The 27679-nt window shown below is 38.7% G+C and overlaps 2 protein-coding genes across 3 annotated transcripts in view; both read right to left on the bottom strand.

Moving 5' to 3' along the window:
• Positions 1–109: 109 nt before the first annotated feature.
• On the bottom strand, positions 110–20050 carry PWP2 (PWP2 small subunit processome component). The gene is made up of 21 exons (XM_075519811.1): positions 19900–20050; positions 19676–19788; positions 18760–18854; positions 18267–18366; positions 17052–17195; positions 16452–16587; positions 15705–15925; positions 14323–14466; positions 12741–12811; positions 12503–12639; positions 10609–10757; positions 9821–9968; positions 8498–8648; positions 7969–8149; positions 6869–7016; positions 5616–5724; positions 5072–5137; positions 4488–4706; positions 1964–2114; positions 795–869; positions 110–620 (listed from the first exon to the last, which is right to left on the bottom strand). The coding sequence occupies exons 1-21, from the start codon at positions 20014–20016 to the stop codon at positions 461–463; spliced, it is 2835 nt and encodes a 944-aa protein (XP_075375926.1). The 5' UTR covers positions 20017–20050; the 3' UTR covers positions 110–460.
• Positions 20051–20647: 597 nt separating this feature from the next.
• TRAPPC10 (trafficking protein particle complex subunit 10) overlaps positions 20648–27679 on the bottom strand; it is a 44449-nt gene continuing 37417 nt past the window's right edge. The window contains exons 18-24 of one of the 2 annotated variants that reach the window (XM_075519778.1): positions 27238–27338; positions 26655–26781; positions 25669–25839; positions 24168–24345; positions 23562–23756; positions 22491–22736; positions 20648–21282 (exon numbers count right to left, since the gene is read on the bottom strand). In XM_075519778.1, coding sequence (XP_075375893.1) covers positions 22498–22736; positions 23562–23756; positions 24168–24345; positions 25669–25839; positions 26655–26781; positions 27238–27338 — 1011 coding nt within the window. In that variant the 3' untranslated portion in view covers positions 20648–21282; positions 22491–22497. Of the gene's footprint in view, positions 21283–21715; positions 22737–23561; positions 23757–24167; positions 24346–25668; positions 25840–26654; positions 26782–27237; positions 27339–27679 lie in introns of those variants that run through there. The other variant, XM_075519769.1, reaches the window with a different exon arrangement.

Genomic DNA, 27679 nt, shown 5'->3' with positions numbered 1-27679 from the left:
TTGAGAGCAATATGTAGACCTCCAATTAAGAATGACTTAAAAAAAGCATTAAAAAAAGTCCGTGACAAAGTATGACAAGACTGCATTACGAATAACTCACAATACTTAGTCTATGTACAATGCATTTTTAATAAAGAATGCACTTCTTCCAGTCGTATTTCTAACTTCACTGATACAAGAATACATTTTTGTCTTGCTTGAAATCAGGAATAGTAAAAAAAGAAATCAAGGGATCAATACATCAATGCTGTCAAGCTGTTATGGCTACAGGGTACACCAAATACACCATGGATGGCACTTTGTCTATCCTACATTTCACTCTCTTCTGTAACTCACATGTAACTCCATTCACACTGTTAAACAGAGTTAAAATATGCCACTATGAGGGCCACTCATTCTCAGTGAATACCACTGCATAAAATTACTTTGTCTTAGGTTTTCTCCCTCCTATGAAGAGTAACTAGGAACTAAGATTGTCTTTATGAACTTCTTGCATAAGATAATCACTGTCAGAATCCAAGTCATCTTCATCTACTGGTGTTTCTTCTGCCAGACGTTTCATGCCCCGCTGTTGTGAAATGGCCAATGCATATTTAATATTGTAGATATTCCATTCACAGCTGTAAAAATAAATAGCAACATGTTAGAAACAAGAGTCCATTTTTCTCCTAAAATAAAAACATCTCTAAAAGACGACCATCTCGAAAGTTCTAATACCATGCTACCATCCCCCAAATTACTCCACACTTTTGTGCAGGGTTTTGATCTAAACTTCTAAATGTAACAATACATACAGTTTGGAAACATCTTCAAAATGACGTTGGATGCTTTTCTGAAGGAACTGAATCACAGGGAGCAGCTTCACTGACCTTGAACAGAGAAAACATGCAACTTGCAGTGCAATTTATGTTTACATATGGAAATCTAGAACTTTTCTATGTTCTCAAAATTTTAACAAGCATACATATTGACTTTTAAACATGAACATTTTAAGATAATACTAAATAAACAAAAACTTTTTGCTTTTGACTCTGCCCTCAGTGATTGTACTCAATACAAGTAATATTATTGCCAGAAATCTTTTTTTTTTTTCCTAATGTCAAACTGCAGCTTGAAGAACTAATTGTGCTTGCTGTAATGATGATAGTTCCTTCCAGCTACTACAATACTTTCTGAACAAGGAAGAGTTTGTTTTAAATCGTCCTCTTCTACTTAATCAGCAACAAAAGGAGAAAATTTGTTTCAGTCATTTTAGTAACTAAAACATTAATACCCATGTTGAAGCAAGGAAAGAGTTACACAATGCACTGTTTCTTTAACCTGCAGCACTCCCTCTCGGATTACCTCTCACTTAGCCTATTTCAGATTTGTAAATTTGCCTATTTTTGTTCCCAAAAGTCTATAAACTCAATGCTATGGATGGCTGAATATAATTAATGTGGCAGGCACGTGTAGTTGTAAAGAACTATGTAGGAAAACAGAATACTAACAAGCTAGAAGTGCATGCTGTAATCACAAGCTAAGTCTACAAAATGCAGTCAGTACCTGCACATAATTGTTCAGTTATATTTAATATACATAATTGTTTAAAAACATAATTGCCCAAATCTTATCACTCTTGAAATCTTTATGCATTTATAGGGTAAGCAAGCTATGCAGTTTTACCTGTAATATTTCAAAAATGTTTTTGCAATTTATCCTCACAAATCCTATTATGCATTCCAATTCTATCATATACACTTGTTAGTAAGGAAGTTGTATTAAATTAAAATGTAAATTTTATAAATAAATGTAAATATTTAAATAATATTTATTGAAAGTACATGTAATAAATGTAAATCAAGTAGTTTTAATTGTTGTATGTGCATCTATCTAGAATGTCAGTAACTGTTAATTAAAAACTTCAAACTGTCAGGTATTTTTAAAAATGCTTGTCAGCTTTTTAACTTCCACGAGATCTCACCTTGTTTTCAGTTTCTGTCCATGCAGCATGAGCAACTTATGAGCCCAAATAAGATAGAACTCTAAATGGCAAGATATCTCAAATGCAGAGGCCAGGAACTCCAATACTTTCTCCACATACAAATCTGGGAGTGATGAGCAGACAACATCAACTGTGCAAAAAGAAAAAAAAGCCCATAGACATCACAGCTGAATTATTATTTGGCATAACATGAAAGAGACATAGGAAAGCATATAGGGAAGGAGAAGAAAGCACCGTCTTGGCAACTATTTTATATTTAATATTGTATTTCAGGGTACAGTACCACAGCCTCTCAGGAGGGAAGTCTTTCCTCTTTGAGCCTTCCAATCACTACTGTATTTAAAAGCAAGAACTTAACTGCCCCCCTCCCCAAGTTCTTCCTCCTACCAGAATACTCTCCCCACAATCTCTCCTTCAGAACTTTTACTTCCACCCTTTCCTCGTCTTTTGGTGTAACTACACTTTATTGAAGTCTTGTTGCTTCTGACTTCATATGAATTTCTGTATTCAGTGGAACTAGTAAGACGTAATCAGAGGCAATAAAGGATACTTGAAAAGATAGCAAAGTCGCCTGCTCACAGAGGAAGCGTCCAAATGCTGTTAGCAATTGCACAGCACAAAGAAGCATGATTTATAAGGATTCAAAATAATCTCACATGTAACTATGACAACCTCATTCTATATAAGCTTCTCTCAAAAATAACCAACTCCTATTCTCTGCAGCCACCCCAACTGGCCTATGTAACATTCAACAGTAAAAAGAGATTTTCTGCTTTTAAAGAAACAGGCACATATTCGTTCTGTTAACAGTGGATTACAACACCTGAAATTTCCATGCCTCATCCTCTGCTTCCGAGGTTTTGGCACCGGCCTACTTACCCAGTGTTGCCTGTGTACATGGAGTTTTGGTTAACTTCAGTAAAAGAGAACTAAGTTTTGCCACACAGAGGCAAACACCATTATGCCAACCAATGCAGGTGCAAAAGGTGATTTACCCTGACATGCATAATTATCAGGCTTGCTACCTAGGGAATAAGGTAAGAAAGTCCTACAAAGCAGTTGGCTTGAAACACAGCTGGTTTCAGACTCGAGCATGTTTTGACTAGATAAAAGGAATTTTTATTTGTTACACATGAAACATTGGAAGGAAATAAATACTTTTTACTGGAGCAACGACACTGAGGTAAGAAAACATACGTTAGAGTTACTATGACGGAACTGTTAATGAAGTTATGAAGTTAAGTAAAATACACTACTGAAAGTTTATTTTTAAGGTCGTGTCTACCATATATAGCTAATGAATGTGCACATTAGTTATCAAAATGATGAAACCTGTGCTAAAGAATGACTTCAGTAAATGTCCTCCAAAGCTGAGTGACATCTTACCTATTTCTTTTGTTTCTGACACATCACAATTGTGAAAGCACCTGTCTCATTAGAAAGAGCTTGCCACTTAACGAATAATCTGTTTGGTGTGTGTGAACACAGCCCTCTAAGGACTATATTTACATTTGTTTAGGGGACGAATTTCACAAACACTATCACTGAAGGAACAAAAATCATCAGAACTTCAAATGGCTGACAGTTGCAGAGTTGCTCCAAATTTTGGCAGTCCAAAGCAAGACTAATTTGGAGCAGCTGGCAGAGCTTTATCCAGCTGAGTGCTGAACACCTCCAAGGATGGAGACTCCACTACCTCCCTTGTCAACCTGCTGCAGTATTTGACTACCCCCAACATATTATTGTTTTTAATATCTAGTTGGAATTTCCCATGCTGCAAGAGATCTGTTGCATCTTGTCATATCATTGTGCAACCCCAGGTCTGGTTCTGCCTTTTTTCTAAGATCCCATTAGGCACTTGAAGACAGTAAAAATATTCCCCTTCTCTTCTAAAGACTGAACAAACCCAGCTCTCTTAAGCCTCTCCTCAGCTGTCATGCACTCTGGCCCTCCAATCATTTTCCAAGCCCTCCACCAGATGCTCCAGAGTATCAACGTCTGTCTTGTACTGGCGAGCCCAAACCTAGGCGCAGTACTCCTGATGTAGTCTCACAAGTGCTCGATAAAGAAGACTAATCACTTTCCTCAAACTGCTGACTACATCCTTGGTAGTACAGCCCAGTATCCAGTTGACTGCCTTCACCACACAGGCACACCATTAACTCGTGTTAAACTTGCTGTGCCCCTCTAACATCAGCTGCTTCTGAGAACTGACACCCAAAACCTTTACCTGCATATCCAGACCTGATCAAATTCCACGTTCAAAAGTCATTAGATGAGCATGCAGTAAAATTAAAACTTAACACCAAAGAGTCTACTTTTTTTTACAAAAGACCATCCATTCCTCTTTAATCTTCCGCTACAGTAGACAGTCCTTAAAATATCAATGTTGTAACTCTGCCCCTGCCCCGAGCTAAACTCTGCCCTCTACATTTCAACTTATTTGGCTTACACATTTCTGCTAACAGCTAGCTCAGTCAAATTTCATGGAAGATCCACTTGCCTTCATTGCTAGGTACAGCCTCCATGACCTCCTGAATTAGTTTCTTTTCATTCAACTTGAAGGCCATTATGATAGCCACAGTGTATTCCTTCTGATGCAGTGTTTTGTGTATATTGCTGGGTGTGACATCAATATCCAGCTCAAAAGGATCAAAAATTAGCCCAGAGTCCAGTGAATAGATAAGTAAACCCTCTGTGGTGGTGGCTGCCCAGCTTCGTCCTAGAAAAGAAGTAACAATATTTAAGAACAAAGCTGGGTTTTCTAGGATGGAAACAGAAGAGTAATGATAAACAGATGACTCTTCATTGCTTACAGGAAGTGGGTAAGATTGAAAACCATGCATCATTGATGGACCTGTCAGCAATGACAATGCTTGTAAAAAATACCAGCTGACAGTGATGTACACTTAAGTTTCCTAATTATCCACTGCACGGGAAACTAGACTACAAAACTAGCAGCATTGTATAACATCGGGACAGACCATCTCCAAGGCATTTGTATTTCATTATTACTCCTCCAATGCTCCAGTCTTCTGCTTGTTTTATATGAAACAAAAAAATCCTACACTAATTGTCAATACTTACCTGTAGGAGAGAATCGCAGGCAAGTCACTCTTATTTCTGGTTTAAAGTGTCGATAACTCATGTCACCTAAAAGAGAAGTTTAGAAGTGATTTACCAAAAGTTCACAGTCTAGCTATCAACTCTAACTATGCTGTTACCATTACGCTGAAAAATAATGCAGAATGTGCCAAAACCTGGCAGATTTGAAGACAGGGTAAGTAAGGGACGGTCCACATCCAAGAGATCTTACAGCTAAAATTAACGGTGGGACTGAATTTTGCTCTTTGAAAATGAAATCAGGACTGCTGGGTTCCATACCCAGGAGACCACAGTACCTCCTGTTTCCTGTTGCTTCTACTATGCAAAAGACCTCATCCATACAACAGCTGAACACTTGTGTAACAGATCCCTACCTGAATGTTCTGGCATTACCAGAACATTCAGGTAACGCCAACTTTAAAACTGAGCTGAACAATTCAAACCCTTCTTATCTGGTATCGACTCTACGTCAAAGGTTTTGATCCCCATAAAACTAGTAACAAGACAGCAAAGCCAAAAGCCATACCTCTTTTTACTCCAGGAAGAGGAATGGCAACACCATCTTCATCTCCAGCCCCTTCATCAATCAGAGCCATGCTGCCAAATTCCGTCATTTTTCTCCGATCTAAGTACTCCTAGAAAAACACGTAAGTTCCATTCACTGCACTGAATCTCCTCTCAAACATCTGTATTAATTGAAAACTCTCCATAACATTCAGGAGTTATCTAGTGCTTTTTTCTTTGCATTTTCTTCCAAAAGTTTCTCCAAAATCATGGAGAAAACTGACAATTTCACAATAGCGGGCAACAGTGTCTGACCGCAGATGAGAAGCAGGCTGCTTCAGTCTTAAGGCCTCAGAACACCACAACTCAGTTTAGACTGCGGTTTCACATTATTGTATTGTTGTTCTACTTAAGAGATACACAATTTCCTCAGATGCAGTCCTACTCTTCCTCCCCTTCAGGTTCCATAACTGTACTGTGCTAATGTAAGGGCTGTGCAGCCAGACAGCTATGCAAATGTTTTAGGGACCCCCCCCCACATTTTTAAACACCCATCCCCTCCAGGATTCTTTTCCAGCTAGCTCACTTCTGGTATCCTTTTAAGCCACATGTTGAGCTACGCTAGCACAATAGAGGGCAGCAGACAAACGAAGGCTGCTTCACAAACCACTGTTGTCAAAGAAACATATTTGGAACCACAGTCTGATACAGCCTGTCATGAACACTGGAACAATCATCATTCTTCCAGGTAAGGGGATGTTAAGAAGGGTTACTGGAATTTTTTCCTTCTGATGCTTTTCATTGTTTGCTTTACTTTTAAAGGAATTCAATTTTGCATTTGGCAATATTCAGAACCTGAGTTTGTTAAGGTCAGTGATGATGTTCTGTGTCCACAATAAAATCCTTCATTTCTTTACAAACACAAGCAACTGACACTCAGGGAAAGTTAGCTTAGTACCAAATATTGATCATTTCGATTTTCATATTTTCTCTTCAAATTTAAGTTACCTGCCAACTCACTTAACTATATGTAAGAGTTTGCTCATTCAGTACAAACACACTGCAATCTGGCAAGACTTTAGTTAGCTGAATGTCAGGAATTAATTTCGTTTTCTGAGAAATATTTCCTTGCCACTTTCCTGCACAAAATCAAGAAAATGAACCCATGCTTAACAAAACATTCATGAATCCCACTTAAATGAGATTTTACACCAAAACCAAGGTCTTGGGGGCAGGGAGGGGAAATGAAAAAAACTGACTCCTGTGGTTACGTACCTCCATTGCATCTAAAGAAAAGTTGCATGAGATTTCAAATTTTTTCATAAGAATCTGTTCCTTGACATTATATATACAGACAAATTTTGACAATCCACCTGCCAAAATAGACTGACCATCTGCTGAGTAACACAGAGTAGTAAAAGATCTAGTAAAAAAAAGAGAAAGTAGTTAATTTCACTGCCACATCTGAGCTAAAAGCCACGAGTACAGTGTGAAGACACAGATCATTCCATGGAAAAAGTAGAGATCTTCATTCACACAGTATGTACTTAACACACAAAACCATTTACCACAAACAAGTACTTGGTGCTTTACTATGAATCACAAACAATTTAGAACTTCAACAGCTTTTTGAAGTACTTCCATACTTCTGATTCTAAGTCACAGCTCAATAGTGAGCTCTCAACTACACCCTACACAAAACTAAGGATGGTCAGAAGAGCTAGAGAAAAACCAATGTCATGGCATGTTTTAAAGAGACGGTCGAGAGCTCATAACCAAAAAAATACATTTTTTTTCAAAAAGCCATCGTTTCCTTTTTTCATTTTGTTTTGAGGGGGAGCAATACAGAAAAAAAAGAGGAGCTTGGGGAAAAAAAAGAGAAGAATGAAACACAACTTCTATATTATGCTTTTTGACAGCACACAAATTCAAGTTGCCTTAAACATTACTTCACATGTAGTAATGTGTAATAAAACCCACAGCGTATTTACTTTTTTTTTTTAAAAGTTTAACAGTTTCTACACACCAACAGTTACATACTAGGACCTACGTAACAAGATATCCACTTAAAAACCTATCACATTTGGCCAATGAACAACTTGTCACAAGAAGCTTAATATTATGCTGGCAACCCATGTTTATAACTGATGAAACATACTCAGAAAAATGCTGATCAGTGGGTGAACACAGCAAAAGACAAAAAGGATCCATCCAGATGTCAAGTCAGGCAGTCTTTTAAAATCCAACATCAGAACCAAAATACGTGAACAGCAGATGCACTCTGAAATCTTCACGTAAAAAACAAATGGAAAGAAACAATTCAAAAGCAAAAGCCAGTGTGCCACCCTCTTTTCACTACGATCTCATTTACTTACTTTCCCTTCGCTGCTTTTTTGGCAGTAATTTTATCAAGCTCCTTCCTTCCCATCTGAAGATCATGCCTTCCCTCAATTGAGCCAGTTTGCACTGCATTTTCATGATCCCAAAATGTTATCTGTCCATTCAAAGCAGCAACTGCAAGTTCCTTGCCATCAGGACGGAAAGCAACAACAAGAACTGCAAAGAATTTAATTAACAGTTAAAAATACAGTCAGATCTTTTCCTAAGAAAATACCCTGTATTTTTCCAGGATCTTATCTCAACCACCAGAAAAAGCTTAAGAGTAACAAGTATGACTGTACTTTTTCTCTAGACAACATACAAATGTTTAGCTAATTATAAAGCTAGACTAGTATTAAATAAAAAAGATTTCTTGCACTGTTAACCAAGTACTATAGAGTACTCTCTCAACTTTTGGTTTTCATTACCAAGAATGAGTAAGTCCGTATTTGACATGTTCTGTTGTTCATTCTTGAAATATTTTTGATAGGATTTTTATATGACATAAGATGAAATAAAGGTTACCATCTGAGTTCAATATTAGCGTCTCCTTCGTTCTCCAGCTGTCTAACATATCCCATAACTTGACAGTTTTATCCCAAGAGGCACTAGCTAGAACACACTTCATTGGGTTAAAGGACAAACTGCTGATGGGGCCCTCATGACCTGATAAGACCTAATAAAAGAAGAAAAGATAAAATGGAATTAGGTGAAAGAAGCTGAAATACATGTAGTCTGCATTCAGTAAACTCTAAATATAACAATGAAACTATGCCTAATTTGTCTACACATGCTTGAGGTCACTTTTGGACATGTAGCATGATACATATCAGTGAGTCTAAACTTTTTATTTTCAGAAGTTTTAAAAAAATTCATGGAAGTGCTAGCCACTCTTATGCACACGTATACTCTCTTTAGAAACCAAGGAATTTGGTCTTTTAGGAGATTTAGGAATACAGTGTGCTCCCCCCTCCCCTCCATCAGCACAATCAGACCAACTGTGAAAAAGGAAGTCATTGCTCTGAGAATTCAGTATGTCCTACAGCTGAAAACATTTAAGAAAAAACACTAATAAAAACTGTGAATAAGAATAATACAGACTTTTATGGCATGGAGCTCCTACTCCTCTCAAAAGAAATCAAGGAAAGAAACTATACTCAAAAAACTCTGGAGATCCATTCAAGTATATGCTGAGTTATTTACTATCAGTGATCTGTATTTAACGGCTATGCCAAATTAAATACATGAATTGCTGAGTTCATCTACTTGTAGAAGATGTACATAATGCTTAAGAATTGAAAATAGCAAATGAGTTTAATTTGCTCAGAAGTAGTGTCCCTCCTTTATTACATCTACTCTCAAGAGAATGCATTTCAAACTAGCAACAAGACAGTGGGGATTTAACTTAATAGTTTTCTCACCCTACACAATAAAAACCTTCTACACAAAAAATCGTGCCCCTGCTCTGCTCCAGCAAAACTGTCCACGAAATCTGTACTGATCTTAGGACAGCACCTACAATTTCTTCATTACCTGCAGAAAATACGTAGGAAAGAACATCTCTGAACAATTACTGGAGGAAAGAGACTCATGCCATGTGTTAGCTCAGCAATACTGGTGTTACTTCATCAGCTAGAGAGAACTCATTATTCCTCATGCAAATCCAGGATAGCCACCATGCAATAAATCAAAAATTGCTGAGAGTAACATAGTGTAGCTTCAGTTCTTGAATATAACAAAACACTTCATGTTGTATTAGAACCCTCTGACTAATCCCAAAGTTACTCAGTATCATCACGATCTGTATTATGTGTTAAATTCAAGCCCTCCAACATCGCAGGTCCTTACATCTAGCAGCCTCCCACTCTGCATTGACCAGATGAATATTTCAAAGGAATCCTGGGAACCAGCTGACACAATCTCGCCACTGGAGTCCACAGCTAAACAAGAGAACTGACTTGGTCGTGGAGATGTAAAGGTACGGAAATTGCGGTATCTGTTGTAAATGTGAAAATAAATTATGAGAACATTTTAGGTAGATTTAAACAAGTGTTTTACAAACATATATAAAAAAGGATTTCATTTTACTTGCAAAGTCTTTTAAGCTATCTACAGAAAAAAATATTCTTTGTATAAAATTAGATGCAATGCCTCAGCATGCTTCCAAGATTCAAAAAAGGTGTTATTAACTCTGCAGAAATAACAGCCAAAAATACTCAAACAGAAGAGCTTTCTTCTATTACATAGCATATGTCCATTCTTTAGAAAACACGGGCTTGTTTACACATCCAGTTCTGTACACAGTTGTATTATAATGGCTCAACCACTAAAACTATGGCAAACATTCTGTTAGACAGGTGCCTTCTCCCCATTTGAGTAGTAGAGCCAGACAATGATCTTACTGGATTTCCAGCTTCTCTGAGAAAAGTTCTCGCAGAATTTTCTTCACAGAAACTGGATGAAGTGACAGGATTCCTAATTACTATCTAAATTTGAATCAAAGGCTGAACCAAAAATCAATAAAGCAGTTCTCACACTTGTGCAACTTCAACTTGAAACACGCAATCAGCAGTTTGCTGTGTTTTGGGGGGGTGAAAGCTGAAGACTAAATGAGACAAAAGCTTTCTAAGAGTTACCTGTGTAGATCAAAGGCACGCACTGTTCCATCTAGGGAAGCACTCAAAATGACATAACCATTGGAAGTAAAAGTTACAGCAGTTACACCACTGGTATGTTCTGTAAAAGTGACAAAACAAAAGCTGCTTGAAGTGTTCCACACTTTCACCTGCAAGAGAGACAAGAAAAGCCTTCTTAGCATCTCCATCATCAGTTCAGAGAAAAAGTAAGGGTAAGGCAGCAGAAGAGTAAAGAAAAGTTAGTCCTAAAACTCTGCAATAGCATAAAGGACTTTCAGTACCATTAGTAAGGAATTCTGTACAAGTGAGACCAACAGGGCCACAGCTTATCATTAAACCCCTAGACACACATATACTACATGAAAATCTAAGTGGAGACAGACAAAAAAAAATTTAAAACAAAGCTAGTTTTCAAGGAAAGCTATAGCACTTGGTGAGCATCTCAGGCTCCCAAGCTTTGGACTGTCCACTGATAACACAAGTGTCAAATTCAAAACCAACTGTGAAGCCGTTCCAGAAGTTACAATTGAGATGTTATTTCACTGTTTTTTTCCAAACAAAAATGTTATGCGTTTAGCTATCTGCAGTTTGAGACACCTGGGGTTTGGCCAATTTAAATCTGAATGGCAGAAACCATGAAGTGGCAGGTCTTTTTTCTGACGTTCAGGAGTTCTGATAGGAAACAAGATACTATCTGTCCTGGTTTCAGCTGGGATAGAGTTAATTTTCTTCCTAGTAGCTGGTATACTGCTGTGTTTTGGATTTAGTATGAGAATAATATTGATAACACACTGATGCTTTAGTTGTTGCTAAGTAATGTTTACACTAACCAGGGACTTTTCAGCTTCCCGTGCTCTGCCGGGCACACAAGAAACTAGGAAGGAACACAGCCAGGACAGCTGGCCCAAGCTGGCCAAAGGACTATTCCATACCATATGGCGTCATGCTCAGTATATTAACTGGGGGGGTGTTGGCCAAGGGGCAGTGATCACTGCTCGGGGACTGACTGGGCGTTGGTCAGCGGGTGGTGAGCGGTTGTATCACTTGGGTTTTTCCTGGGTTTTGTTCCTCTCTCGCTCTCTTGTTGTTTTCCTTCTCATTACAATGTATTATTATTACTTTTTTTTTTGTTCCAATTATTAATCTGTTCTTATCTCAACCCACAAGTTTTCTTACTTTTGCTCTTCAGATTCTCTCCCTCATCCCACCGGGGGGGGGGGGATGAGCGAGCAGCTGTGTGGTACTTAATTGCTGACTGGGGCTAAACCACAACGCTATCTTTGTCCCATTTACGTGCCAAGAGATTATGGGATTACTCCACAAAGCATCTTTTAAGAATTTTTTAAAAGTACATGTACACCTAGCCTACCGTTTCAATACAAGTCAACCATGAGAAGCTCATTTTTCTTTTAAATAGCAAGCTTCTGCAAGGGTACATTTCAGAAAAGTCTGTTTAGGAACTGCACTTTTAGAAATAATTTGAAATTAATTTTGCATCAAAACCACTTATTAAAAGGGCATGGATTTGCTGACATTCATTCATCCCAAAGTATCATGGAACCACCACAAGCATACATAAATTAACATTCGATGAATTAGATCTTTTTGTGTTTATGGTGACTACAACTGTAAGAATTAAAAAATCATCTGCTTAAAAAAAAAAAAAAAAAGTGATGCAATTTGCAGAGGATACCAATAATAGCAAATCAAAAAATATAAATGCTCTAGAGAGAAAAATCCAAACATTCAAGTGAGGACAAAAAATTATGACTTTGTATTAAGAAAAATATGTATCGGTTACAGTAACAGCACTTTCTACATAAAAGGGAAACTCAAGCTTCTTACTATGTTATTAAGACTTAAGTTCATATTTCAGTGATACTGCATCACTTACTTTCCCATCCTCCCCTCCAGTTACTATGTACTGTCCATCTGGAGAATATGCTAACGAAACCATGCTGTTGAAATGTCCCTGCTGCTTCAGCACATAGGACTCGCTTTGCCATTCCCACACCAGGAGCTGACCCAAACCTATAAACACATGAGAAGAATTAACCAGAATTATGAATACAATGATGAGACTCTGCAAACACAAGCCACAAAACACATACAGACCAAAAAAATTTACAAACCTGAACATCCAAATGCAATCCAGTCACCAGTACAGTTGATAGAAATAGAAGCTATCCTTTGGTCTGAAATACTGAAATAAGAGAATTACCCAATAAACAAACGTGTTTTTATGCCTTCGGAGATAAACGCTAGATTTGAAGTTTTATTTCCTCTGTTCAAGCAAGTTCTTTGATTACTTTACTGAATTTCTGTATCACTGTAACATCAAAAGCAGCATACATGTTCTTTCCTTTATTATAGTCAAAAACATCAAATAGACAATACTGCCTTATTCAGAATGAAGACAGAGTATCTACATCCCAAAGACATACTTGCCAGCATAGGGTAAAACTCCTCACATTCAACAACAACAAAAACTTTTTTGTACAGGGAAATTACGCATTCTTTAGCTAGCATCATACAGCGATGAAAAAGAATTATGGTTTTATTTTTCAACTTAGTGACAATTTACAGATGATTTTACATATGCAGAACTTTTTTTCAGATACTGTCTTTATTTTCTGCAAAGAAACTGACAACATGAAGTCCAAAGCATTGAAGAAATCTATAGCCAACAACTAACCACTCAGGAGTTCCTCATTCAGACCTCACTTTTCCATAATAAGCTATGGAATGGAGTTGTATGGTATTTTAAGTCTAACTATGATTCTGCCCTTCCAGAAATTACAATACTAAATAGATACTCTGTGACAGTGTGCTTCCCCCGCCCCCGACCTTTATCTCCTGTAACCCTGCTCAGGTGATAACTACCAGTGATGGTCGGAATGGCTGCATCTGGTCATGATGGCTGCATGATGGCTCAAAGTGGATTTGGGAGCCAAGGGCTATTGTACAACGTGCCCACCTAACCACACGAAGAAACTAAAATCTGTGGTTGGTATGCAAATATGACTATGAGTCAATCATCTTACCCCCATAAATAGTGAGCAGCCCAAGAGCCCTTTGAGCTCTCCTGCACGGCAGTGGGCTGCACGCTAGGATCTCTCCTTAAGTAGGGATGCCTCTCAAGGTTACTCCTTGAGGCTGAGAGACTCCTTGCCACAACAGATCCTAGGTAAGTGACTAATAGCATGCTAAACTTTGAAATCTTAGCTAATTGATATAAAGGATTGATTGTGCATATATAATCCTTTAGACATAAACCATTGACCAAGTCTGGGACTAGGATTGGATCCAGCCGCACCTAGACTCCTCTCTCAGAAGAAGTTTAGAAAGCAAGGGGGTCCTTTTCTGAACTTCGTGACTCAATAGGAGGGTCTCCCTGACAGTTTTATCTGACCCTGTCCTCTATGCAGTAAATAATCAAGTGTACCCTGCCATCGAATCTTGTTAAACCACTGTCGCATTGAACTTTGCTAACTCACTGTTTTATATCAATAAAAGTAAATTTTTGCTTCTCTCTGACGAGTGAAGTGTGCTCTCACTCCAAATCCGCAACATACTCATGTTTAACATTTTTGTGCTTTGATTATTCATCCTTCACTACTAAACGTGGTGTGTTCTCAGACAAACAAACCAACCCCCAAAATGTACCCCATGAACAAAACCAAAGCAAAAAGCAACCACAACCCCATACCTCACCTCAAGGAGTGGATTAGATTGAAATCTGGAAGCTCATGGAGGTGAAAGATTCCAGAGGCAAAACCAGTGACTAAAAGGTGTGTTTTCTTGTGATAAGCTGCAGATGTCAGGTTATTAAAGTCTCCCTCTTTATTGAAAAAATACCTGGCATCAAAGAAGTAAGAAAAAAAGCAAACAATGCAAAAGAAGAGTGCACTGTTATAGTTGCATTTCAATATAGGTCAAATATTTTGATCAAGGTATTCGACAATAAAACTGAAAAGCAGTAGTTCCAGGAATTGCTAAATATATGTACTTTACATAGCTAGTAAAAGCTAATTTTCTTTTCCTCGGTGTTTACAGCTGCTACAGTAATCTGATTACCAGAAGTGACACCTGACCACATGCAATGAAAGGGACTAAAAGTTAACCTCAGAGGAACTACACTGTGCATTTCCTTTTGATCATCTAATGCCAATATGGGTGACTCATGAATTCACTGGTTATCCTTCTATACATGAGTCCTCTTACAGAGGAAGGAATTGAAGCAATAGTCATAAATATTATACACCTGGTGAAGAAGGTTTTCACAGTTTCTTTGTAACTATATCTCTTACTGGAACTAAACAGATAAGCACCACATGATGGCCAAATAAAAGAGCATCTGAACACTAGCCAACAGTTGCCTACTCCAAATTCCTTCAGTCTGGAAGTGATGTTCCCTGAGGCTAATTCCAACCTACGTTGGGGCAGACTACTTTCTTTATGCTTCCTTTACAGTCAGAAAGACTGAGAACAGAAGCCTGATGTCAAGTGTTCCTAATTGGCCTCTACATGCATCCGGTCTCTCCTTCACTCACTGACAAAAGAGATTGCCTGTGAACGTTATCCTTCTTCAAGCAAAGCTAAACACTGCGACTATCTTAAAACTGGATTATTCTTTGTAATCCACATCTCCTTCAGACAGACAGGGAGATTCTTCAGGAAGGCATCTCCAAGTAGGTTACCAAAGAGGCTGATGAGCTATCTTTATCAAGCGTTGCTGTCACCTCTTGAAGTCAGCCAATCTCTTCTCCTCTATGCTTACTTAGAGGATACTATACTAAAGATCTCCTTACACTTTTTGAGTTTCAAACATGAAAACATACACCGTAAGTCAGCATTTCTTGTATTATTAAAATTACACTGACTTGTTATTCTGAAGGTGAAGGGTATCACCCTTCATATAGTCAAGGTATGACAAACAGATGTTCTACTGAAACTATTTAAAATGGTAGCTATAGTAAATTACTAAATCCTGGGCAGTTTTATACTGCTTTGAATGAGTGATAAAGGGTGAAAAAAGCCCAGTATAGTAAATCCCCCTAACAACTCTGTCTTTGGAAAACTGAAAAATCACTTACTTTGCAACACGTGAATATTTAACCTTATTTCTAGTCTCTTGTTCATTTGGATTGGCTTTTCCATGAATTTCTTCACCCGTTGGCTCTTCAAGAAACTCTTCATCATTTTTTGCTGCATTCTTTTCCCTAGCTGAATCTTTAGGGGGCATGGGCTTCAAACCATCAAGCTCTGTATCACACTGCCACACACACAGAGCTGCATCCTGGCTAATTGTGTACAGCTAGAATACAAACACACACATGTACAATTACCGTGTAATACCTATGTTTTGTACTCTGCTGTCTTGTTATGAATATAGACTTCCAGAAGGGTCAGCAAGGCTGCACTCTAGCATTAGGATAATATATTACTTAGACCTCTAGAATTTGAGGTACTTTGATCTGGAAAATTCACTTGTCCTGAGAAACTGGTGATTTACTTCACCTGCTCTCCAAGAAATTTTGAAAAGACCGAAGGCAATTTGATTACCAGCTGGCATTACAGCTAATTATTTTTTTTCATATTTACAACTATAACTTTCAGGGGGAGCAATTTTAAATAACTTGCTCTCCTTCTAAAGTTTACTTCTTCAAATGTTCACGGAATTGTAAACTCCTGATCACAGCAGAGGAGTCAAGAGACATATTACTTACACGTTTTTTAAATTCTGAGATGGTCTACCAAAATAGTCAGCACCCTTACCTACAGATAGGATTCTTCAGCTATTTTAATATTAAAATTCAAGAATGTTGTGTGATTATACGTACATCTAGACTGTTCTCTTCAAAAAAGCAGGCTACTATTATATCCTTATGCCCTCCAAGTGAGTAGTAGATCAAGTTTGCCCATCGTTCTGCTCCAAACACCCATGTAGACATGTCCTTGCTCCCTACTGCAAAACACCTAGAAAAGGCAATTTGAATTAGAAAGGCAATTAGAACACTGGCTTGCAAAACTCTTCACTGGGGGAGAACATTCTGAATGGGAGGACATCGGTTACCACTTTAAAAGTAATTTTACACACAACAGAGTTGTAAACTGAGGTTGGCAACTATAGCAAAGGTAGGTGGGATTAAATACGTTCAAAAGGTCAACCATGCTTACTTTCCCAAGATATGTTCTTTTTATCGATAACTAGGCATTTTCAAGCAAAAATGTATTGTTGATCCCTAATACACGTATGTTTTATACTTTCTAGTCTGCCTAATTACAATACTTTTTTCATTTAAGATAGAATTAGAAACAGAAGAGCCAAAAAAAAATTTTAAAGCGAGTACAATACTTTAGAGCAAAGGAAATGGACTGTAACACACATACAAATATTAACAATATGAGCAGGTAGACAGTGCTTTAGTTTAACAACTTACTTGGAATCATCAGTCCAGTCAATACAAGTTGTTTCATCATATGGACCATAATAAGTTTTGTCCAGAACAAACGCATTAAATTCTCGTTTCCTCCCAGGAGCATGGTACATAAGAGCAACATTGTCTTTTGTAATCACAAATTTCCTGTCATATGGGGGGAAAAAAAAGTGTAATTGCACACAAAACTGTTAAAGCAAACAATTGTTCGGTACAGACAATGTTGCAATACAACAAAACAAAACAATGTTAAAAAGGTTTCTGCATTACTCAAGTGATAAATATGGACTGCTTTCGAATTAAAACCAGAAAGTTATTTGCAGATTCATATTATTCCCCAACTTCATGAATGCAGGTATACCTTACACATTGTAAGACAGAAAGCCTCCAGTAAAAATCACTTAAGTTGAATAATAAAATATTTATTCTCTAATTCTCACAAAGGAAGGAAAAGTTCAAACATTCAAAACAGGATATTCTATTTCAACCTCTCTTCACCTCTATATATTAGCCACTTTCACAAACACAAAGCACCTGCGTCCCTGTTACATGTATCCTCTAATCTGGTCCTGTTGCCGGTGTAATTCCCTAACACAGAACTGTGACTCCAACTTTCAAGCAAAAACTCACTCATGATCACTTTAAGTCAATCCAACTGAGGAATGCCACCAAAAGGGAAACTCCACACTTTTTCCTCTCACCCTTCTGTTACCTCTAACATTTATGTCACCACACTTTGGTTCAGTGACCATGCAGCCAAGGGACGTCAAAAGAGGCACTCGATTCAGAGAACTGCCTCTTTCAGTAGCACAGTTGTCTTAGACTAACCCAAGTCAGCAGTGAAACTGCACCGCCACGAGTGCCAACATGCAACTCTGCAGCACTGACTGTCCCCCCCGTGGGCTCTTTCACCTTATCTACGATACATAAGAACAGCTAAGACTCATAGCAAATCTTGTACGTTTCTAAGAGTTCCACCATAGACAGACAACATCTGTGACAAGCAACTTTCCAGCAAGTATCTGTTTCCAAGGCTTTGCTTTTCCTCTTTTCTTCCTCTCTGAACTTTACAGATAAAGTGACTCTGATCAGCTCAAAATCTCCCCTATGTTAATCAATAGGTATCATCCCCAGATTCATGAGAATGTCTTCATAATTACAACTAGTTTAAGGGGTCATTTCTGTTGTTTTGTCCTAAAGCATGCACATTTTACTTACTTGCCATCAGGGGAAAAGCTGACACTGTGAACTGGCTTGTGAAAATAAAAGTGATGTATCACACATTTACCGATCAAACTGACAAGCAAGGCAGCTCCCTCTGTAAGGGCAGAAAAAGAAGGATCATGGAAATAATCCGGTTCCCAAAGAAACCATAACCCTAGCAAGCTTAGTTTCTTTCCTCTTTAAGAGGGGGAAAAAAAAACCCCAACAAACCAGCACCTCGTCAGAAACTTTTCAAGACAGCGTGCTTAATATTATTAAGAAGAAAAATACAATCGAAATTACAAGACACTTTCTAAACTCTGTAAATAAGTTCTTTTTAAGTTCTGTAACCAAAAACACCTTCCCCTGAAATTCTAACATAATTTTCAAAGCAGAGCACTTCTAATTTGTGTTAAGGTTGAATACCTAGCAATACAGACTTTCCTCTCTTCAGGCTGTATTTTTATTTCATCCTTTTATAAAACAAATGCCTCCTTCATGAAAGTACCTTCATCAATTAGTATGGCAAGACTTCCATCTGGAGAGAGCCCCACGCACACAATATTAAGCCGTGTAGCCAACGGGAATGTCTCACACTTATTACTGCAAGAAAAAGATAAAACAGCAGATTGAGTATGAGGATGTAGAAATAACAGTCATTTTTGGTATCAATGAAACATGGTTCAGTACCTATGTTAAAGCCACTTAGATGTAAAACCCCCATGACCCTCTTTAGCTGCCACAATCCCATCAACTATGGAAAAGATGGGCTCCTGACCAGAATCCTGGTATAACGAGCATCAATCACAACTCTGGCCTATAGGAAAAGGCAGATAACAGTCTAGGCTTTGCCATATACAAGAGACAGTACAAGACAGACACACACAAAGAAACCATATGACTCAATCAAATGCAAACCATTTTTCCCCCTCTTTATTTGTTTGTAAAACACGTCTTTGCGTGCTACTTATGCTATTCCCCCCACAGACCTTTGTACAGAAAATCTGCACCGTGCAACACCTTGAGAGCTATTCTACTAGGCAGGCTTCTACCTTTTAATGTTAAGCCAGACACTTTTCAGGACGTTTTGGGAAAGCAAACCATTCTTAAGAGCCCCAGCCCATGCCAGCTGCACCCCCACACCCCGCTCGTCCTTTCACGTAGGACTGCAGGAGCCGGCGGCGCAGGGAGCACCGTTCTCTCTCCCCGCCATGGACAACACGGACTTGGCTGCCCCCGCGCCGCCCTCGGGTCGGGCTCCACACCCTGCTGCAAGCTTTACTCCCCTCCCCAAAAGCGTGCTGGCAGTACCGGGCCCTTCCCCTTCCCCCCCGCCGGCAGGCGGCCCGGGCAGGGCCTGGCGGGAGTGCTAGGCCAGCGGGTCTGAGGGGGGAGGGAGGCGGCAGAGACTGGGGCTCGCTTACTTCTTCAGGTCGAAGACGGAGATCCTGTTCCCGACGGGGCTGATGAGGGCGCTGCCATCGCGGGTGAAGTTGAGGTTCCCGCGGCGGTACACGGTGCCCAGCAGGCCGGAGAACTGCGAGGGGAGGCGGGGAAGGGAAATAAGAAACAGGGAGCGGTTAAAGGAGCAGGGGAGAGGAAGGCAGGGGCCGCCGTCCCGCGCGGGCGGCTGCCGCCGGGCACTCACCCGGTACGCGAACTTCATGGCGGCGGCCCCACGTGAGGAGCGCGTGGAGCCGCTGCCGGCACGCGTAGCCACGGAACAACGGCAGCGCAGGGGCGGAAGCGCGGCGAATCCGCGCATGCGCTCGAGGCGGCGGTGGCTTCCCGCCGGGGGCGGGACCAGGACCGGGCCGGACCGTTGATGGGGGGAGAAGCCGCTGCTGGTGCTGCTGGTGGGGGAGAGGGGCGAGCGCACTTCCGCGGGCGGCGTTACGAGGCAGAGGAGTATCCCCTCCAGCGTTACGAGGCGGAGGAGAGGCATCGCTGCCAGAGAGACGGGCCCGCGACTAAGCCCGTTCGGCGTTACCGCTCTCCCCTTGTCCGCCCGCAGGCCTTGGCACAGACCGTGCCCTCAGCCGGCCTCTGCAGCCAGCGCCGCCTTCGCTTCTTCAGCCGTGCTCGGCAGGGCCGCGCCGCTGGGCTGGCGGCTCCTGGCCGGGATGGCACCCAGGGGAGCCGCGGCGGCGGGCCGCGCCTGTCCGTGTGCTTCGGTGGCGGCAGCGGAGCTACTCGAAACCTGCAAAGCAGCAGCCCTGAGGCGGCTGCTCTGCGGCTGCTGGGCAGCTCGTTTCCAGATACCGCCGTTCTAAATACGTCCCCTTAGTTAAGTTTAGAAAGTATTTTTCTGTTAAAGTAGCTTTGGCTAAAATAGATGCAACAACTACTCCTTTAAACAAAAGGAAAATAGGAGAAGTCACGGCAGCAGAGAAGTTGGATTTCTTTTTAAAACATGTATATTTAGAACTGTAACGCTTACAATTTCATTAAACAATCTTAGTACAATGTGTTTAATCTAACAGTATATTACAGAACAATGTGAAAAATGATTTAATAGCAAACCATGAAAATGGAATTAATTAGAATACCTGCAGTGTCAAAGTCACTAACTTTTTACCTTTTCCAGTCAAAGAATCCCAGCAGTCAGTCGCACTAAATGATGCTTTGGGTTTTATCCAGAATAAAATGGTATGATTTCCACAGAGAAAGGGCATTCCTTCACAGAAAGAAGATGCATAACAAGAACATTTTCAGCTAGCAGGTCTACTTTATACATCTATTTAGACATAATGGTTTTTTAAAGTAAAAAATAATAGTAATAATAATTAAAAAAATGTTTAGACCAGTGCAGGGTGCCTATTCATTTTTCAACTTAATTGCAATTCTTTTTGGAAACAGGGTTTGCTTTTTTAATTCCCCATTATAATTGAGCAGAACCTGAGTTTAGAAAAAAAAAATAACAACAATGAACTTGTCTAATGAGCAGTTCCTCACTTCAGCTTTACTGGCAAGTATTTGAAATGGGACAGTTTTCCTCTGTGGAGTCTGCTGACAATGCACCATTATAGATCTGCAAGTAGAAAAGGTCATTCTCACATTAAATGCACAAGTTTCAATATCAGAAGCAGGACATCAGAAGGAGTTGTAATTTTTCCAGTCACAGGTGGATTTGCAACATTCACAAAAATTACACTTTTTTTTTTTTTTTACATTTTTTGTATTTACATTTCAGATATAAATAATGAAATTCTTTAAGTTACATGTTTGAACTTTGCTTCACAATTATTCTACATCTGCAAGCTTTCCTGTATCAATCCAACCTCCTTCTTCCATCATGAATGCGGAAGTCTGGCCTCTAATCACTAATAATTACACTAAGCCTTTATGATGAAAGGTTGACTGTTCAAGTATCACATCATACTGAAATTTTTGCCCCAATTTAAAAATTGGGGCAGCAAACCAACCCACTTAGAAATGGTAATAAAAGAAATTAATCTGGGAACTCAATAAGCCAAATAATTTATTATTAAATTCTATCAATATCTTTCTTTGGTAAGAACTATGCAAGAGGATGACCCAACCCCCACCCCCAAAAAATCATATAATATGTGACATCACAGTGTCTACTCTGTGAAGGAGAAAGCCTCAAAAAATTAAGGAATTTTGTTCAGTTAAGATTGTTTATAGCAGTAGCTCTTCCATGCATCTAAGTATGCAAACGATGGAAGTTTAGTAGAAAATTGCAATGGCAGGAATTAATGATGATAAAACAAACAAACAAAAACAACAGAAAAGCAACTATTACACCAGTGAATGTGCTGTGGTAAGCTTTGTCGTGTTTCTGGCACATGTGTGGAAAAGCCTGTAAATTATTACATAAAAATCCAAGATTTGGATAATTACATCATCCAACTCTAAATTCTAACATAGGTAGGAAGCATGAAACAAATCTCTCAGCTGCCAGACAAAAATAAAGTGATCCAAATATTTGGATTTTTTGTTTTTGTTGCCCTGTGTTGTGATGCAGGATGTGACTGAAGGGAGAAAACCCAATAGCTTACACAAAACATACTAAAGTGGCAATATAAACTAGCTGACAGAAGCTTCACTGTACATTTAAATTGATACAATTGTCTGGTGCTTCCATGGCCAGTACACGTTGAGTGCCATAGGTCTCCTTAGAGTTAGAATGTTACAACAAAGACTAATCAGGTCATAATCCTTTAAAGTGCTTTCATATCCAGTTTCTAATGGTTTTTGTTTTCCTTGTTTTCATACCGAGTTGTCACGTGATATTGACTTCCAGAACATGGTCGTCCTTGCTGGGAATGACAAGTATTTGCATACCCGTGCTGCAGTTGAAGACCTGACCAGATGAAAAGGATTGCAGACGGGGCATTGGCAAACCTTTGTGTTCCCCACTAGCTGCAGAATGCAAGCTACCTCTGCTCCTTATGCTGCTGCTGTCAGCTTGATCATCCACATTCTTGTCCACAGATAGGTTATCATTTTCAATCCAGCTATCTGTTTAAAACAAAAACCCACAGTTTCATTCTATGGAGTGATTAAACAACTCAAAAATTATTTCAGAGCTCAGACGCACAGTCAACTTACCACATGTTAACAGTTACTGATCACCTCTGCTGAGGTAACAGTCTCTGCACATTTTTGGCCAGCAGCAGATGTAGCAGAGTGAATTATATTGGCTTCTAAGGAAAATTTAAGTAGCATTACCTCACATTTCTCACAGGCTAGAAGGGTGCACCCTGGCAGTTCCTGGAGCTCTGCTGACAAACGGTAAGTTGCTTGCACGAGTGAATTCTCACTACAGTGCTGGGACTACTCAACAGTACAGATAAATATTCTAGGTGGCTGTGGTAATTTAAACTCTTCATCTAATCTGGTTTATATGCCACAAATTTTCAGCAGTTCTTTCATTTCGTACTTAATCCTTTCAAAAACTGTGAAAAAAATGTCAAAGCTAATGAAGACACAGTAGATGTGCCGATTACAGACAATGAAACTGCAGGATTAGAAGGTTATCAAATAGTTTGCACTTGATTATAAATCCAGTGACAACTAATTTGCACAATAATCTTTAAAGGAAAAATAAGGAAACAACGTATTTATTATTCCTCCTCACAGATTAAGGCTGCAACCCAAATTCAAAGTTCCTGTTAGAGCAACATTTTATAAGTTTCAAATCAGAACTGTGAGTGAAAGTCAGTAACAAAGACACCTAAGAGTACTTGGTCAATACACTTCCTCGCCTTGCTTTTCTCTTTACACAAGACCACAGGAGAAGCAGAATCATTTCTGTAAGTAGCCATGTAGTCAAGATAGCTTTACCAGCATCAAGTTGCATGGAGTGAGCAGAATGGTGAGGGAGGTATTTAAACAATCTGACATCAGGAAAAGGTAGATATCCAGCAAACAGTGGCATCACTTCCATGTGGACTTTGTGAGTTGCTCGAGCTGCTACAGGCATAGATATCACTCCAGAACTTTTCCCACAGACTGCCCAGTTACTACTGTTGTCAACAACTGCAAGAATAAAGAGCAAACACTATAAAGATCTTTTCTGAAAAATGAAGAACCTTCAGTATAGTTTTAGAGCACTTTTAAAATCAGTATTTTAGCAACATCTAAAAGCCCACCAGGTTCTATGTGCGAAGAGCTGTGCAAGGTAAGAAAACAGCCCTACACAAAAGGGACCACAGTTGGTCCTCAAGCAAGTATCCATCCAGTCTGAACAGCATTTATATTCCACTTGAAGACAGATTAATGAGGAAAAAATGAAATATTCTCAGTCTAGCAGAATGAAAACTGCTTTACTGAGCAGCCAGTGAGCCATACTCACAATGCAAGAATATATGCCATAGAACGTCTGGCAGATGTCATTATCAAGACAAAACTGGGGAATTTTGTCAATATGCTTAAGAAAAATATTCTTACCTTCATACATAAGTTTTGTTGTGCAATATCCATCTGATTCTGTTAATGCTTCATCTCTGTCAACCTCTGAGAGGTCCACAAGTCGGGTGATTGACACCTCTAAAGAGCAGAGTGAGCCTGTTTTACAATACTCTGCCCCCAATGGTGGAAAAATTTCAGTTTTCACATGATACAATGTCTGTCAGGAAGAAAACAGTGCTGTTACCAAGAAAAAAGGGGCGTTTTACTTGTGTTTAAACTGAACTGGACAATTGATACAGTACAAACTTAACTTTACATTTAACATCCATTAAATCTTTTTAATGCAAGATTCAGTTTTAAGTAACGTTCCCTTCATTATCTCGCTCAGTTTGAGAAAATAAGCAAACCAAATTCGATTCAATCTATTTTTGATACTAGCAGCGAGCACACCATGTTTCCTTCTACTTCTGTGCTTTAACTCAGCCTTTCAATGCTCCTAAATGGATACCAATCTTTATACCATTTAAACAAACTTTTAGTAGTTTCTTGGCTCCTCACTTTCCAGACACATCACTCAAATCCTGAGTAACACCAGAGAACTACTTCATCACTCTTACCATCATAGTCCCCAGAATAATGGTGCTCACATTATCAAAGAGCTAATTTTTCATTATTACAAAATTAAATTTCTACCAAAAAAACCCGCTGTTTAACACACTTGGTTTTCTTTAAAAACTCCAGAAAGATGTTGATACAGGTGCCAACAAATGCTAGTTACATGCCAGTAGGTAAACAAATACTTAAAATATCACTCAATGCCAGTTTGTAATAAGCAGGTAGAAAACATAGCAACATTGAAAACAGACAAAAGGATTTAATCAAACGAGCGTCTTCTCATGTTGCTACTTTTTACCCAAGCATCAAAAAGAATAACACAAAAGACTGAATTTAGAGACGAGATTAAATAATGTTGATAGAATTCCTTCAATAGAAAGTTATATCTAGCCTATAAGCTTCCTAGCTGATCAAAGGAATAAAAAGTTTGTCCATAAAGGGAAAGAAGAAACATTTAAGATAATGGCCTAGAAAACTCTAAATATTTCATTAGAGGAGCTCATCTCAGGCACTACAAAAATCAACTCAAATGCTTTCAATAGCAAAGATTTTTTGGAAATTGCAATTTGCTTTGGAGAACGCAGTCTTAAACCAGCAGGGAAAAAGCAGCTCAGTAATCTAAGGTCAGTTTCCATGGCACAAGCCCAGGAAGACAAAAACACAGAAAAAAATGAAACAAGATCAAGGACACTTGCACAAGTGTTCGGGGTTTCCCCCCCCGCCACTTCCAGTGGCAAGTATATGATTCTGCCATATCATATCAGGCTTCAGTTCCATCATTCAACAAACTGGCTTTCCAATGATTCTAAGTAGGTACCAATCTCATTATGTAAACAAGTTTTCTAATATATTTCTTGACTTTCCCTTTCCATATATTAGGAAACCGTATTCAGTTAACATATGCTATAGTTAGAAGAGTACTTACAAAAAAATTTTCCACTTGGAATTCATAAGTGAACGGCTTCAGGGTAAGAGACTGTTCTTCAGAGGTAGCTGGACAAAAGCTGACTGAAAACAGGCACTGCAAGGAGAGAGGAAGCTCTTTCGTCCACTTCAATTCCCATACAAAGAATATTGATTGCTTACTGTATATGACCTGAAAGAGAATGTTTATAGTATTAGCGCCTTCCTTCCTCTGAGAAAGAAGTGGAAATGCACATACATATATTTGTCTGTTCTGGCATTAATATAGTTTATAAAAACAAATCACCTGTTTAGTGTTAAATAAATCATTAGGGAAAATATGCAACCAAAATAACTAATAGTGAATTTTTTTAACAATGCACATCTAATTAAAAGGAGGGATACATTTCACTGTCAGAATCAATGTTTCAAAAGGGAACACTTCACATTCAAGTACGTGTGAAAAATATTTTATTCAAAAGTCAAATTTAATAAAGATATTAATAATGTTTGCATATACATTTCCTAGGCACCAAGAATGACCAATTTAATACTTCAAGGGGACTGTTTTGTAACTTAACTAGTTTACAGCTGTATTTAATTGGAAAACAGTCTCTTCCTGATTTTTTTCCTAAAGCCTAATGACAAACTGCAGCTATAAGATGAACAAATGAAATGTTAACAGTGATATTAGTGATATTACATTTGTATAGCTGTTGTTCAAGCAGGTATGTAGTACTTTGCATGAAGCAAATGAACACGTTTGAAAAGTTATCTAATAATCCTTGCAAGTTTTAGAATTTAATCTGAGATCTACAGAGGTAAATGCCTTCTAAAGCATCTTTAACAATCAAAGTTACTCAGAGGACTACAAAGGTCTGACCTAACATCACCTATCAGCCTTATTTACTACAAAATCTATGTGCAGAAGTGCTAATAATTTCACTAATAAGAATTTCATCTAGCTGTCCTGCCAACGAGCTCATAAACCACCAAGTGAATCTTTACCTGTTGAGATTCAGGGTTCAGAGGTACCAGCTGCAAATCTGTACAGTCAGCAGAATTTTTTAAGCTGTTGTCTGAAAGCTGGAAAGAGAGTTCTGACAAATTCTGTACACAGACTTGCAAGTATTTCCTGAAAAACATGACACAGTTTGTTCAACAAAAGTTGAATAGTTACATTGAAAGAGTACATGTCCATAAAATTATTTTCGAAGTGCACAGCTCAAGGAAAAACAGAATGGCAGGTATATTTGTTTCTTTCAATCTTTTCCTCAATACTTACAAGCCTGCAGAAACACGGCTGTAAAACATCCTCTTTCATATTAAACGAAAACAAATAACTACAGAGAAATAGGTGAGCTTGGTTTATCTTGTGGTCTTATTTCCAAAATAGTTGAAAACGCAAATTTGTTTTATTGTTACGGAAGAACATTAGAGGAAATGTACAAGCTTCCAATGGGAAGCTGTGTAAGATAATAAAGCCCAACTTAGAAAAAAAAAAAAAGGCTGCTATAAATATTACTTATGAAACTCCAGCTCCATATTTTGTAAGAAGAAAGAAACAATAAATACTTAATGAGTACATTACCGTTTGCCAGCTGACAATAAGGAATGCTTGGCATTAAAAGGTATGCAGAATGTTAATGCAATAATAGTGGAGTAAATCGACCAAGGACAATCAATGGTTACCTAAAGGAAAAAGGGAACAAGGTTCTTATTCATTATGGTCTTTGGCATAACGATTTTGCTTTTCTTCTCATTTCTAAGCAAAACTTTTCTCAGCAAGTGTCTACGTCTAATGCATCCAGAAGGGGAAGAAGAAGAAGAAAAAAAAATCAGTATGTCAAAAAACCAATCTGACAAAATAATAGGGTTTTGTTTTCCCATGAGCAGGATATGAAATCTCAAAGAAGCTTTTTCCTGTGGAAACTGACATACCCAGTTCTGAAGACTAGAAATAAATGAAGGGGAATAGAAGAAAGAAAATGTAAAATGACACTAACGATACCAACACCACCTTAATACAATAA

This window comes from Mycteria americana, chromosome 1 (genome assembly GCF_035582795.1).
Source record: "Mycteria americana isolate JAX WOST 10 ecotype Jacksonville Zoo and Gardens chromosome 1, USCA_MyAme_1.0, whole genome shotgun sequence".
Taxonomy (NCBI): Eukaryota; Metazoa; Chordata; class Aves; order Ciconiiformes; family Ciconiidae; genus Mycteria; species Mycteria americana.
Note: the sequence above shows the minus strand (reverse complement) of the source record. Positions and strands in the feature narration are given on the sequence as shown.

Coding starts and splice junctions, on each gene's coding strand:
- PWP2 (XM_075519811.1), bottom strand. CDS start 20,016: ATGCGCGGATTCGCCGCGCTTCCGCCCCTGCGCTGCCGTTGTTCCGTG. Junction 870..1,963: donor GGACAGAAACTGAAAACAAG/GTGAGATCTCGT, acceptor TCTCTGTTCAAG/GTCAGTGAAGCTGCTCCCTG. Junction 621..794: donor TTTGAAGATGTTTCCAAACT/GTATGTATTGTT, acceptor TTATTTTTACAG/CTGTGAATGGAATATCTACA.